We start from the raw sequence: 15,342 nt of genomic DNA on the forward strand, positions 1-15,342 counted from the left end.
GAAAGGACCCAGCATCTATTAGAACGAACTGAAGAGAGTTTTCGGTCGTACTCCTAGGAGCAGAGTGTGCTTCCAGGAGTCTTTGGTGGGACAATAAGAAATCAGGGTTTTTTTCAGGTTCTCTTCTTTCCTAAGGCACCACCCCAATTTTCAGATTCAAATCTCCCCTGAGATAGATGTTGGAGGCCCCATTTTTATACACTTGTTTGCCCTAGTCTAGATTCATTTGAAGGGGAAATGTAGGGGCTTGGAATAGGAAGGAATTACTTTAAAATATAAAATTAGAGCCATAGCATCATGATAGATGACTTAAAGTTTGCCATCATTTTCACTGGCTTATTTTGAGAATGTTGCCTGTAAAATTATTATATTTATTTTTATATATCTACTTTAAATAATGTGTTTTGAAAACATGTTATTCCTACAGTTTTGTGATGGATATTATAGTTGTTGTGTATAGGTAAATACAAATTTGTATACATTTTCAAGAGGTTTTTGTGTTTTTAATCTATTATATTTACATAATATATTGATTCTACTTGTAGCTAGGTGGGTTATTCCTCCTAACTTTTGTAAACATGAATTTTAACTTCTAAAGTTCTTATTATTGAATTGTGGAAATTCAGCTGTAATTTTTTTAAACTTGTCTTGAGATGTTTGTGTGTAATTTTAGATTATTGAAGAGGATAATGCTGTGTAGCTTTTAGGGAAATATAATAAAGATGAAACTCTTCTCACAGTTATGATGTGTGTGGTCATTACCAGTTCGGTTTGCCTGTTTGCAGTCAAATGAGATGTTATGTCGCTTAATGGTGTTGCGATTATCCAACCACATTTCTTAACTCTAAAAAATAGTCCTGAATTATTTTCCATGTAGAAAAAGCAATAGAAGATGAGGCAGATCTCACATCATTAAAAAATTCAATACTGAGAGACAAGTGCTGGGTAAAAGGAAAAACAGCTTTATTGAGGAAGCCGGCAACGCTGCAGAGAAGTTGGTTTCACGTCCCAAAATCCAGCTCACCCCTCGCCAGGTTTTGCTCAAGGATTGTAAAGCAAGTAGAGGAAGGGGTTACATGCTGAAAAGCGGTTATGGGGTGAGTCATCAGTTCATGGACATTCTTTTCATCTCTTGGTAATTTGAAATGAACACCATCAACCTCCAGGCAGGAGACCCGGAGACTTTGCTCTCTCAATGCAGGAGGCCTGGGGTTTAATCCCTGGTCAGGGAACTAGATCCTATATGCTGCAACTAAGAGTCTGCATACCACACCAAAGATTGAAAGTCCCCTGTGCTGCAACTAATGCCCAGGGCAGCCGACTAAAATTTTTTTTTTTTAATGGCTTGGAAAAGCTAGATCTCTTTTTCCCTAGAAGGGAAAGGAAGGTATCCTAGACTAATACTCTGTTACTGCTAAGCTCTGTTTACTAACACTTTAATTAGATATCTCACAAACAACCAGAAGCAGACATGATAACCGCCTTCCCTTAGTTACCACAGTTGTCTGTGGACATTTAAGACTTAAAACACTCAAGGAAAATATTATGGCTTTGTGGTAAAGAATCTGCCTGCCAATACAAGAGAGGTGGATTCAATTCCTGGGTTGGGGAAGATCCTCTGGAGGAGGAAACGGCAACCCACTCCAGTATTTTTGCCTGGAAAATTCCATGGACAGAGGAACCTGTCAGGCTACCGTCCATAGGGTCACGAAGAGTCGAACATGATTGAACAACTGAGCATGCACAAGGAAAATATTAGGGCACCAGGACATAAAAGGCAAGATGCCTGAAGAAGCGATGACATTACAGACATTCCCTTAAATTAAAAGGAAATTTGATTCCCGCTGCCAAGAGGCCCATCCTCTCAACACAGCACTTCTTCACAACCTGATGAGGTGAAGACACTTAAGACGTTCCCTTAACTTCATGGGGCGTGGAGACTTCTGGGAAATAGAGTCCTGGTATTTGCCCGGTTCCCGGGGGCGGGCTCTGGCAGGCGGACTTCCGGCGTCCTCCAGCGCTGGAGCGCCTCGTCCAGTGTGCGTGTTCGCGCACGCGTACCGCCTCGGCGCCGCTGTCGTTTCCTGTCGCTGCCGGGGTCACCACTCACCCTCGTTCCCAGGCTCTGGCCTCCGGCAGGCGGAGATTCCGCGGCCTGCGGGGCTGGAACGCCGTCCGGCCAAGCCGGCGTCCAGCGGGAGCGGGCTGTGCGCGTGACGCTGGCCGGGAGAAGGCTGGAGCGGGGACTCTCAAGCTCGAGCCCCAGAGCCCTCGGGCTGGGTCGGTGAGGCCGGACAGGTGGCGGCGGCGGCTAAGAAGCGGCGGGGCTCGGGCCCGATCGCCTGCTGCGCACTGACCTGTGAAGTCCTGGGAGGGGCGTTGGCCTGAAGGGAGCTTGTCCCGTAGGCCCAAAGCCATCTCCTCGCCCGCAGCGGCCTCGGGAGGCGGAGAGGAGGGACTCGGCGAGAGGAACGCGCCGGAGCAGCAGCCGCCGGCCGGAGCCTGGGGAGCCCGGGGCCTGTCAGCGAGTCCCGACGAGGTAGGTGGTTGCGTCTGCGGCTCCAGGCGACTGTTGATCCTGCGCCCCTTGGAGAGCAGGGCTTGGGGAGCCCGCTCAGGCCCCCACGAGAGAGCGACTGGGAAGGATTGACCTCTTTGCGGGGGTCGAGAGGCTGGGCTGGAAGGCAGGACCGGCTGCTCCGATTGGGCTCCCCCGGGGCTTGTGTCCTGGGGCAGTGGGGGCCACAGGCTTGGCCCGGACGTGCCGCGTCCGCCCCTGCCTCCATCCCCGACGCCCCTCCTCTTTCTCTCGCCTTCTCGCGATCTTGCACGTGTCTCTCAAGACTCATCAGCACTTGGTTCTGTATTCTAAGCCTTCGCTGACACGCCACGCCCCCCTCCTCCGCGGGTTCTGCCCGGTGGACTCGCACCCGGTAGTTAGTGCGGGATGAGTCTTCGAGGCGTGCGTCCTGCTGCCTCAGTTGAGGGATGAGGTGATTACGCCTGAGAAGGGAGGTGACTTGTCCCAGGTCACCGGGTCTGCAGGTGGGATCGTTAGCAAGATCAGACTCCAGAGGCAAGTGCTCTGTCCGACTGTATTGCAGTTTTCTTAATTAAAAACAACAACAACAACTTTACAGCGGTAACCAGGTTGAGTCAGATCATTTATAATGCCATGCCTTAATGCGCATTTATCCCACTTTTGAAAGCTTCACAGTCTTCATTCCCATGGAATCTTTTATTTCAATCAGTTTAAAGAGACAGTAAGAGGAGTATTTAAACAGTGCCACAGGGAGGATTTTTTTTTTCACTTTTTATTTAATGGTGGCACACTCTTTGAAAAGTGAGTCAGTGTTTATATTCACCCGTGAGAGTAACCTGATGTTGTTGGAGTTACAGGGGTTCAGGTGTGTGTTTCTCCTGTAGGACCCCTTTAGCCTCTTCTGAATGTTTCCAGGAGGTTCCTGCCTATGTAGGCCAGGTTACTCACGGCTTCAACTAATTGCTTCCCTTCCTCTAGGTACACCAGTTCACAGTCTAGCTTTTTCCAAGAGCAGCAGAAAATGAATGAATCCCAGGTGAGTTTTCCTGTCTGTTTATATATACTCACACTTTGTTCTGTAATGCCTTTAAGGAAGTATATAAGGATCCACACTTTTTAAATGGGCAGGTAGAAATAAATAAAAGACACTGTCAGGTAAAATACACGTTACAGGGACAGATTGGCACCTGGACTCTGTTTAGTTCACATGTATAGGTAGTATGATGCTTTAGGATATTTACCTGGAATCCAGCTGTAAATATGATCGATTTTATAGAAAAAGGAAAATACCATCCATCCCTTATGTGATTTGTGTTGACTACAAGGAGAAACCATTTCTTGGAGATTTTCGTGTGCACGTGAGAAGGGTGCCTGCTGTGTGCTCGGAGTGTTCGGTGAATGTCGTTCACATCAAATTGTTATTGTTGTGCAGCTATACTGTGTCCTTTCTGACCTGCCGATTTTCCCGTCGATCATGAGCGAGGGCTGTTGGAATCTGTGGTTGTGGTTTTGTCTGTTTCTCTTTGCAATTCTGTCAGTTTTTGCTTCATGAATTTCATTAAAAGATACCTAAATATTTAAGATTTGTTATGTCCTCTTGATTAATTAGCCACTTTGTCATTGTTCAGTGACCTCCCATCCTGGTAAGAATGTATGCTGTGAAATGGAATCTCTGATATTTATAAAGCCACTCCAGTTTTCTTTTGAGACATGTGATGTGCAATATCTTATTCTGTCCTTTAACTTGTAACCTATTTGCATCTTTATATGCAAAATACAGCATTTGAAGACAGCATATAGTTGGGTCTTGTTTTTTATCCAATTTGACAATTAATTCCTATTAATTGGGGTGTTTAGGCTATTTACATGTAATGTAAGTATTAATACAACCAGTTAGGTTATAGTCTGGCGTCTTTATTTTCTGTTCATCTCATCTTGTCTTCCTTCCTTTGAATTGACTTTTTTTAATAATTCCATTTTATACCCTTTGTTGGGTTGTTAGAACACTTGTTATTTTACTAGGTACTTTAGGGTTTATAATATGTAACTTTATCATAGTTTATATTCAAGTTATAGACTATTTCACTTAGAGTATAAGAAGCTGCAGTTCCATTTCTCCCATCTTGGTCTTTACACTGTTGTTGCATTTTATTTTTGTAGGTCGTACCAATCCCATAATACATCGTTATTTTTAATTAGTAATCTTTAAAAGAGTTTTAAGTGATGAGAGAAAATGCATAGTTCCATTTCTGCTGCTTTGTTTTGATCCACGTTTTTATCTGCTGTCATTTTCCTTCTGCCTTTCTTCTAGACCATACCATACTGTTTGTTGCTCAGTCATGTCCAACTTTAGGTGACCTCAGGGAATGTAGCTCACTTGGATCCTCTGTCTATGGAATTCTCCAGGCAAAAATGCTGGAGTGGGTGGCCATTCCCTTCTTCAAGGGAACTTTTTGACCCAGGGATCAAATCCGGGTCTCCTGCATTGCAGGCGGACTCCTTACTGTCTGAACCACCAGGAAGCCCTGTATTTCTTCTAGTTGATGATGAATTCTTTCAGCTCCTGTATGTCTGAAAATGTCTTTATTTTACCTTCCCTTTTAAAGGAATCATTGCTGCTATTGTTTTTTTCTCCAGTACTTTAAATGTGTTCCTCCAGTGGCTTCTTGTTTACATGGTTTCCACCAGAAATCTGATGTTATCCTTATCTTTGTTCTTCTGTATATAAAATCTTTTTTTTCCTCTCCTCTTGCTGCTTTTATTCTCTTTATGGCTGGTTTTTAGCCATTGGATTGTGATGTGTCTTGGTGAAGGCACATCTCATTTTACTATGCCTCAGCCTATCCAAGAACAAAGAGAATCATTCCATTCATTCTCTTTCAGGAATGTTTTTAAATTTTTCTAGTATAGATTTTGTACTTTTCTGTTGGTATTGTAAACTGCATGTATGCCCGAATTACATCTTTTTCCTTTTTATGTAATGAGGGCTGTTGATTTTATGTGTGTTAACTCTAAATTCTGTTACCTAACAGAGTTCCTTTTATTGATGTAGTTCCATTGTTGATTTTCTGAGTTTTCTAGGTATAATATATTATCTGTGAATAGAAATACTTTTACTGACATTTTGTTAGGCCTGTAATTGTTTTCTCTAATTGGAGATGATAAGTGTTTTACCTTGTTTCTAATCTTAGTGTAATCTTAGTGGGAATGTGTCTGTTATTTCCCCATTAAATTAGTCCTGACTGTAGAACTCAGAGGACTGAAGCATAAATATGTGTTTATGAACTTAAAGTGTATATATGGGGTTGTATGTGTATATATCACACATGCCATGCCCAGTAGCGTATGAGTATGTATATACACAGGGCTTCTCTGATGGCTCAGTGGTAAAGAACCTGCCTGCCAACTCAGGAGATTCAGGTTCAACATGAGTTGGGAAGATCCCCTGGAGAAGGAATTGGCAACCCGCTCCAGTATTCTTGCCTGGGAAATCCCATGGACAGAGGAGCCAGTGGGTTACAGTCCATGGGTTTGCAAAAGACCCACACAATTTAGCAACTGAACACCACCACTACATACACATATTCATCTTAGTGAAGTATCCATCAATTCCTATTTTCTTGAGGGTTTGTTTTTTTTTTTTAATTAGGATGCATTTGAATATCTTCAGAGGTCTTTTCAAAGTCTTTGGAAATGTGACACTTTTTTTCTTAGCTGTATTACAATAGCAGATTGCATTAATGAATTTCCAAATATTAAACCAGATGATATGCTTAGAAAATGTCCCATTTGGTTGTTTTTTTTTTTTTGATTGCTCAGTCTTCTAACCCCTGCCACTTCTTGTCTTCTGAACTAACTTAAACCAGAAGACTTTTACTTCCTATGTGTGTGCTCAGTCAGGTCCAACTGTTTGAGCCCCTTTGGACAGTAGCCCGCCAGGCTCCTCTATCCATGTGATTTTTCAGGCAAGAAATATTGGAGTGGGCTATAGTTAAACTAGGGTAACTAGTGTTGTTGTTTTTTTTTTTCTCTATAACTTTAGGATTTTTTTTCCTAATCGTAAAATTTTGGAAATTTTGTCTGAATATTTCTTGATCTATTTTTCCCCCAGTGTTGTTCTTTGCAGATTATCTGGCCCCTTTCAAGGATGTTTCATTTTATTTTGTTTGTTTATTTTTATGATCTTTGGTTCGGGAATCTCTGATGATTTTTCATTGTTCATCCTCTATAATCTCTTTCTGAAAATGTTGGATCTGGCTTTCACCCTGTGATTTTTCTTTCATCATTCCAATTTCTTGTTTTGAGAGAAATTTTCTAAGTTGCATGTCCTGTGTCCCATTTGATAATCAAGCTTCTTACTTCAGGTTTTTTTTTTAAATTCCACAATGCAGTCTTCAATTTCTAAGTATCTCCAGTTGCTTGTTCTTAGCAGAATGTCCTCATTTTCTGGAAGCAATATTCTGTTTAATTTATTATAAAATAGAAGTCAATGTGAGTTGTTTTCATTTATGAATTTGGTTTCATCATTGTTGAGTTGTTTATCCTGATGTTTATTTTTTATTTATGTTGTTTTTCTCAGCTGACAATTCTTGATTTTTAAAAAATTTCATCTTTTGAGAAAATAATTTCTAATCAGTGATGGCTCAGTGGTAAAGTATCCACCTACCAGTGCAGGAGACACAGGTTTGATCCCTGGATTATGAAGATCCCCTGGAAAGGAAATGGCAGCCTGTTCCAGTATTCTTGCCTGGGAAATCCCATGGACACTGGAGCCTGGTGGGCTACAGTCCATGGGGTCCCAAAGAGCTGGACACAACTTAACAACTAAACAGCAACAACAGTGTGAACACACTTAACCAGTGACCACACCTCTTTCCTCCTTCCTCCAGGGAGGGGGTGGCTGCAGAGCTGTGGAAGGGAGTGGGTGGGGGTGTGTCATCAGAGAGGCATCACTGCATTTTTTCCTCCACATGTTTTATTGTGAGAAAATACACATAACAAAATTTAATATGGTATCCGTTTCTAAGTGTACAGGATAGTGGTTTTAGGGACATTCATGTTTTTGTGCAGTCATCACCCCTATCCATCTCCGTCTGTTTCTCTTTCAAAACTGAAACTCTGTACCCATTAAACACTGACTTCCTATTCCCCTTCCCCAACCCCTGGCGATCACCATTTTCCCTCTATTTCTAGGATTTTGACTACTCTGAGTACCTCATCTAAGTGGAATTATGCAGTATTTGTCCTTTTGTGACTTATTTCACTCAGCATAATATCCTTAAAGGTCATCCATGTGGTACCATGTATCAGAATTTCCTGCCTTTTTAAAGCTGAATCACATTCCATTGTGTGTATTATCACATTTTGCTTAACTATTCATCCATCGATGGATGGTTGCTTCTGTTTTAGCCTTTTTTCTCTCCCATGCTTTTAGCTTTTGTAAATAATGTTGCTATGAACCTGAGTGTACAGTATCTCTTCAAGGCCTTGCTTTCGTTTTTTTTGGAAGGTGGAGACCCAGAAGTGGAATTCCTGAATTATGTGTTAATTCTGTTTTTCATTTTTGGGGGAGCCACCATGCTGTTTTCCATGGTAGCTGCACCATTTTACCTTCCCACTTACAATGCAAAAAGGTTCCACTTTCGCCACCTCTTGTGAATTGTAGAGGATTCCCTAGGTTCAGAGGATTTCCCCTGAACTCAGCTAAGCTTGCAAAGCCTGGCCTGCCAATGTATAATTAAAATGGTTCACTTCTCTCCTGTTAGACCACTCGCCAACTTGTATGTGTCACTCTAATGATACCTCGAGCAGTCATTCAAGCAGCATATTTCACTGCTCCCAGAATGAGATGCTTGAGATATCATTTGAAGGCAGTAAAAATCTTAGCCAAGCAGGTGGCTCCAAGTAACTGATGAGAACAGAGGGGCCAGAGGATGAAAGCACTGAACCAGGATGGCTGACTGCTGGACTGCACCAGCATGAAGAGGTGGGAGGCTGAGGCCCTGCCCGTAGAGGCCACTGAAGGGAATGACAGGGAGTGGAATGCATGTGTTCACTGACCCAGTGTCTCCCCAGTGGGCTGTAAGCTTTTTTGAGCCGGAGTGGGGTTTCATCTTTTTCACCCTCTGATAGAGAACTCAGGTACTTTAAATGCAAAGTTGGAACTCTTTTTTATTTCTTTCCGTTTGAGAGTTTTTTGGAAGTTTTGTTTTTTGACACATTAAAGAACCCAAAGGTAGTGTGTTTCTAACATGGCTTGTTTTCCTCTCAACATCTGCTAACACAAATGAGGCTTTCACTCTTCACAGTTACCTTTCCCAGTGAGCTGGGTGAGCTCCTGTCCTTGTGTGTCAGGTCCATATCACCCAGTTCCCATCATGGTGCCATTACAGGGGTCAGTATCGTTCAGGGATGTGGCCGTGGACTTCACCCAGGAGGAGTGGCAGCAGCTGGACCCTGATGAGAAGATGACCTACAGGGACGTGATGCTGGAGAACTACAGCCACCTCGTCTCTGTGGGTGAGGAGAGCTGCTTTCTGAGTTGCTGCTCTGTGGGGGCTTCCGGCTTAAGGATTATGCTTGACTTTGAAGAAATCAATGATAAGACCATTTAATTCCTTTTGGGCACCAGGTAGAGTAATTTATATCTTTGCTTCTCCATTGAATGGCTCTAGTTTGATTAAGTGCAAAAATAGACATTTTATTCTGCAGCTCCTGAGGCAGTAGCTTCTGTTTAGGGACCCAGAACCCAGCAGCTGATCCATGTTGGCTCTTTCTCATTCACAGGGTATGACAGCACCAAACCCAACGTGATCATCAAGTTGGAGCAAGGAGAAGAGCCATGGGTAGCAGACAGCAAGTTCCTACAGCAGCAGCATCCAGGTGAGGTGGTGGGATGTGATGTTTGTAAATGGTCACTTAGTTTTATGTGTGGCGATTGACCCTAAAGCTAGAGTCAAGCCTGCAGTAGGCCCTTGAATACTGCTCTCATCTTATAATTTGGTGTGTTCAGATTCACAAGATTTGTTTAATTTTATTCTTTTTTAGAAAAAGTCTGGAAAGTTGGTGACCTGATAGAGAGAATCCAAGAAAATGAGGATGAATGTTCAAGGCAAGCTGTATCAATCAACAGCAGAACCCTGACCGAGGAGAGAGAGGATGCGTTTGATAAAACATATAACATGGAAACAAGTCTTGCTCCTTCAAATCTAATGTCTCATAATTGTGTCTCATGTGGGAAGACTTTGGAATCTACTTCAGAATTAATTATTAGTGATGGAAGCTATGCAAGAAAGAAACCTGATGAGTGTAGTGAATGTGGGAAAACATATGGAGAGAAACTCTATGAATTTCATCAAAATGGGGAAGCCTGTTCTCAAAATGAAGAAAGTATTCAGAAAATTAGTATTTTGGAGAAACCCTTTGAATATAATAGATGCACAGAAGCCTTAGACAATGAAGCCGTTTTCATTACTCATAAGAGCACTTATATGGGGGAGAAGCACTATGAATGGAATGATTCTGGACCAGACTTCATCGAGATGTCAAATTTTAACATATACCAGAGATCGCAGATGGACTTGAAGCCCTTTGAATGCAGTGAGTGTGGAAAATCCTTCTGCAAAAAGTCAAAATTCATTATACATCAGAGGGCTCACACAGGAGAGAAACCTTATGCGTGTAACGTATGTGGGAAATCCTTCAGCCAGAAAGGAACTCTCACCGTGCATCGGAGATCACATTTAGAGGAGAAGCCGTATAAATGCAATGAGTGTGGGAAAACCTTCTGTCAAAAGTTGCACCTCACACAGCACCTGAGGACTCATTCAGGAGAGAAGCCCTATGAATGTAACGAATGTGGGAAAACCTTCTGCCAAAAGACACATCTTACCCTACACCAGAGAAACCATTCAGGAGAAAGACCCTATCCATGTAGTGAATGCGGAAAATCCTTCTCCCGTAAGTCAGCTCTTAGCGACCACCAGAGAACCCACACGGGAGAGAAGCTTTACAAATGCAATGAATGTGGGAAATCCTACTACCGGAAATCCACCCTCATCACACATCAGAGAACACACACAGGAGAGAAGCCCTACCAGTGCAGTGAGTGTGGGAAGTTCTTCTCTCGGGTATCATACCTCACTATCCATTATAGGAGTCACTTAGAAGAGAAGCCCTATGAATGTAATGAATGCGGAAAAACCTTCAACCTCAACTCAGCCTTTATCAGACATCGGAAAGTACACACAGATGAGAAGCCCCACGAATGCAGTGAGTGCGGGAAGCTCTCACATCTCACCAGCCTTCACACAACTCATCTAGGAGAGAAGCCCTATGAATGTAGTGAGTGTGGGAAAACCTTTCTTGAAAACTCAGCCTTCGATGGGCACCAGCCACTTCCCACAGGGGAGAAGTCATATGAATGTAACATATGCGGGAAGGTGTTCTCTGAGCTGTCGTACTACACCATACATTATAGGAGTCATTCGGAAGAGAAACCCTATGGGTGTAATGAGTGTGGGAAAACTTTCTCCCATAACTCATCCCTCTTCCGACACCAGAGAGTCCACACAGGAGAGAAGCCTTACGAGTGTTACGAGTGTGGGAAGTTCTTCTCTCAGAAGTCTTATCTAACGATACATCACAGGATCCACTCGGGAGAGAAACCCTATGAATGTAGCAAGTGCGGGAAAGTCTTCTCTCGGATGTCAAACCTCACTGTGCACTACAGAAGCCATTCGGGAGAGAAGCCCTATGAATGTAATGAATGTGGGAAAGTCTTCTCTCAGAAGTCATACCTCACTGTGCATTACAGGACTCATTCAGGAGAGAAGCCGTATGAATGTAATGAGTGTGGGAAAAAATTCCACCACAGGTCGGCCTTCAACAGCCATCAGAGAATTCATAGGAGAGGGAACTTGAATTTACTTGACATGGGAAGTCTCCTCTGAAGTCAGTTCTCATTCTAGAAAACCCTCTGCACATAATGGGTGTGGGAAGTCCAGCTGAGAGTCAGATACCACTGTCTGAGAGTTCCTGTTTCTGAATAAGGAAAAGCGTTTAGGCATTGGATTGATTCTAACCTGAATTTTCACAAAGACCAATCCCTAAAAACACAAGAAGAAACGCTTTCAGCAACTCATTGGACACATAGACAGTTTACACAAGAGTAAAACTCTATAAATATTTAATATTTATTTTGGATTCCAGTAGTCTTTGCATATCAGGGAGTCATACCGAGGCAAAATCTGTTGAAGCAATGAATGTGGAAAATACATTGTCTTGGCAGTTGTTATACTAAAAGCCATATTTCTGACATAAAATCTAATGTTTATAGGAACAGTATCAGAAGCTATCAGCTCTGAATAAACCTTTATTGTAGAAAATGAAGTTTTAAAATCTTCTGGAGTTGATAATGAGGACTCTAGCATTAAATATGTACATGGCAGTTTCTATCACATTTCCAAAATGTGATTAACATTAATTCTATGCAAGTTTGGATTTAAATAATTTGTGAAAAGGCAGTATTCTTATTTGAGTATTAAGCTGGCAAATGTACTAATGTAAGCATATTGTGTTGAGGTGTTTGACAGGTACCAAATAGTTAAAATTCATAATTTTCTATTCTTTTGAGGCATTTTCAAATGGGCTTTTAATGAGTACTTCATCAACAAAGGAGCCAGTGACTTTTGTATAGCTTCCAACTGCACTGGAGCAAAAACAACTTTTAAATACTATTTTCATAAACCATGAATAGATCACTTGGAATCTAGTCTTTTCAGTGAAGGACAGCTATACTGCTCACACTCTATAAAATACACCCCTCTCTCCTGCCACTCTTGTTTTTTAACCCACAGGTTTGAGTGTGCAGTTTGCCACTATGATGTAGTCCAGAAATTCTCCCTGTGCTTTATTTGATATGAATCTGGAGTCATTACTTTCTGTACTGACTCTTATTCCAGAATTTTGAAAACAAATTGATGCAATATTTCTAGCAGTCATTTTTGGTTGATTAACGCAGTGTCCCTTTTACCCTCTTTACTCACTGGAAGAAGTTAGGTGTCTACTATTACTTCACATAACACAGAGGGTGAATCCTGAGTGACCTAAACCAATCATGATAATTTCATTCTGATTATTGATAACTTGTTTATAGTGGTCACATGACTGAATCCTGGGCTAACATAACAGAGACAGTTCTGGAAAAATGATAACAAAAGAGTGATCAAATGGGTCTTACTCCAGGAATGTGAGGATACATTAATAAAAAAAAAAAAAAAAAATCACTGTAATCTATCACGCTGAAGAAAAGTAATCTATTATGCAGGAGACTCGTGAAATTAGCATCCATTTGTGTTCTTAACAAACCACATATAGAAAAGAACTTCCTTTATTGGATAAAGAATATCTTCTGCTACAACAAACAGCATATTGAATGGTGAAATGTTGGAACTTTTCTCCCAAAAGGAAAAAAGAGTGGTATCTGCTGTCCCTAGTTTTATTCAGTATTGTGCAGAAGGACCTAGCCAGGGAAGCAAAAGAATGAAAAGACCTAAGGATTACAAGTAAAACTTGCTTGCAGATGACATGCTTTTGTACATGGAAAATCTTAGGGAATATTCAGATAATTAAAATTGAGCAGAATCCCTGCATACAAGGTCATTATGCAAAAATTGGTTTTTAATATACCAGCAACAAACATAAAGTGAAAAGTTTAAAGCAATACCACTTACAGTAATAACAGAAATCCTTAAGTGCCTGAGGGGGGGAAATTATCTAACACTGTGTTTTCAAGAATTGGGTCCAGAGAAATTCCAGAAGATTCAGTGTGATATAACCTGTTAATTGTTTCCAGGACAGTCTTAACACATTATTGACTAGAGACTCATTAATGCCACAGGCATTAGTTTCTGCAAAAATCCCCTGGTCAATGGTGTGTCAAAAAGATGTCAGTTTTCCCCAAATTAATTCATATATTCAATGCGATCCTAAAATGCTAGCATTTTTTAATGGAAATGAATTCTCAAATTCATGTAAAAAATGTAAAGACCAGTAACAGTCAAAGCTATCTTCTAAAACAGATAGAAGTAGAGGACTTATAGTGCCAGATATCAAGAGCTGTTAGAAAGCCATAGGAATTACCCTGTGGTATTGGCACAAAGGTAAACAAATTGATCAGTGAAATTATAGTAGAGATTCCAGAAAACCTGTACATAATTCAGTCACTTTTGCAAAGGTGATAATGTGTTGTAATGTGGGAAGGCTATTGTTTCCAATAAATGGTTTTTTGATTAAATTTTATAATTTAACAGAAAATAGACCAATTGAAATGGAGTCACAGATTTAAGTATGAAATGTAAAATAGTCAACTTTGCAATTCAGACACCTGGCAGCAGAATCTAGTGTAGAAGAATGCATGGTAGATGATCAGATCATATTTGGGATTTGCAGGCTACACGGTTTCATTTACGACTGCTTAACATTGAACAGAGATGTCCCAGTAAGACCATTTGCAGACACTGGTGGAGGTCTGGATTTGGCCAGCAGGCTGTAGTTACTGACCCCTGATCTAAAAAGAACTCCTACAGATCTACAAGAAAAAAGAAATGGGTGAAAGACTTGGACATCACAAAAGAGACTATCTGCACTGCAAATAAACACGTGAAAAGGTATGTTACTTTTCCTAGTAATCTGGAGAAGTGAAGTGAAGTTGCTTCGGTTGTGTCCGACTCTGCAACCCCATGGACTGAATGAAGCCTGCCAGGCTCCTCCACCCATGAGATTTTTCAGGCAAGAGTACTGGAGTGGGTTGCCATTTCCTTCTTCAGGGGATGTTCCTGACCCAGGGATTGAACCTGGTTCTCCCGCATTGCAGGCAGACTCTACCGTCTGGGTCACCAGGGAATTCCTAATCTGGAGAAGGCAGATTTAAAACCCCATGTGGCACTGCTGCCCACCTCTGAAGTGGTTAAAATGAAAAGCATAAAAAAGCATCAAGCTCTGGCAAGGATGTAACAGAAACCCATCTACACTGCTGGTGCTGTAGCCCACTGATAGAGCCATCTGGGAAAGCTGGCACTTGGAGCCAAACCTGTGTGTCTACCCTTTTAACCCAAGCCTAGCAGTCATGCATGCACGTGTCCATTGTACATGTAGATGTCCACCAAAGGACATGTCCTGGAATGTTCATGGCGTAAAACTGTGAAAAACAACTCTGAAGGCACCTGTGCAATAGAACCTTAAATGTCAGTGGTGTTTCCACCAATGAATGCTATAAAACAAAGAGAAAAATGAAAGTCGCTCAGTCATGTCCAACTCCTTGTGGCCCCATGGACTGTACAGTCCATGGAATTCTCCAGGCCAGAATACTGGAGTGGGTAGCGTTTCCCTTCTCCAGGGAGCAGGGAGAATGAGTGAACAATAAGCACAGGTAAAACAGTTTCACATCTAATGCTGAGTGAAGAAATCCAGACACAGAAGCAAACAGACTAGGATCCCATCCATACAAAGTATAAGAACAGGCAAAACTTGTCTATGCAGTTAGAAATCAGGATAGCAGTCAGCTTCAGCAAAGACTTAATGACAAGGAGTATTTATCTGGTGCTGGTGATAACTGGTTTCTAAATCCGGGTGCTGACTATCTGAGTGTTCAGTGCACTCAAGATATGTGTGTTTTTCTGCATGTATATTACACTTCCATAAAACGTTTTTAAAAGTCAAAGATGTCTACCATTTTTGTTGCTCAGCCCTTTAGCCATATTTTTCTAGATGTACATGAATATGCTGCATAACAGGAACTA

At 41.6% G+C, this 15,342-nt stretch overlaps 1 protein-coding gene across 1 annotated transcript; it reads left to right on the plus strand.

The window, feature by feature from the left end:
- The first annotated feature begins 2,024 nt into the window (after window positions 1-2,024).
- Window positions 2,025-12,845, plus strand: RBAK (RB associated KRAB zinc finger). The gene is made up of 5 exons (XM_043454759.1): window positions 2,025-2,539; window positions 3,521-3,578; window positions 8,935-9,061; window positions 9,329-9,424; window positions 9,590-12,845. The coding sequence occupies exons 2-5, from the start codon at window positions 3,564-3,566 to the stop codon at window positions 11,491-11,493; spliced, it is 2,142 nt and encodes a 713-aa protein (XP_043310694.1). The 5' UTR covers window positions 2,025-2,539; window positions 3,521-3,563; the 3' UTR covers window positions 11,494-12,845.
- The last annotated feature ends 2,497 nt before the right edge of the window (window positions 12,846-15,342 follow it).

This window comes from Cervus canadensis, chromosome 32, assembly GCF_019320065.1.
Source record: "Cervus canadensis isolate Bull #8, Minnesota chromosome 32, ASM1932006v1, whole genome shotgun sequence".
Lineage (NCBI taxonomy): Eukaryota > Metazoa > Chordata > Mammalia > Artiodactyla > Cervidae > Cervus > Cervus canadensis.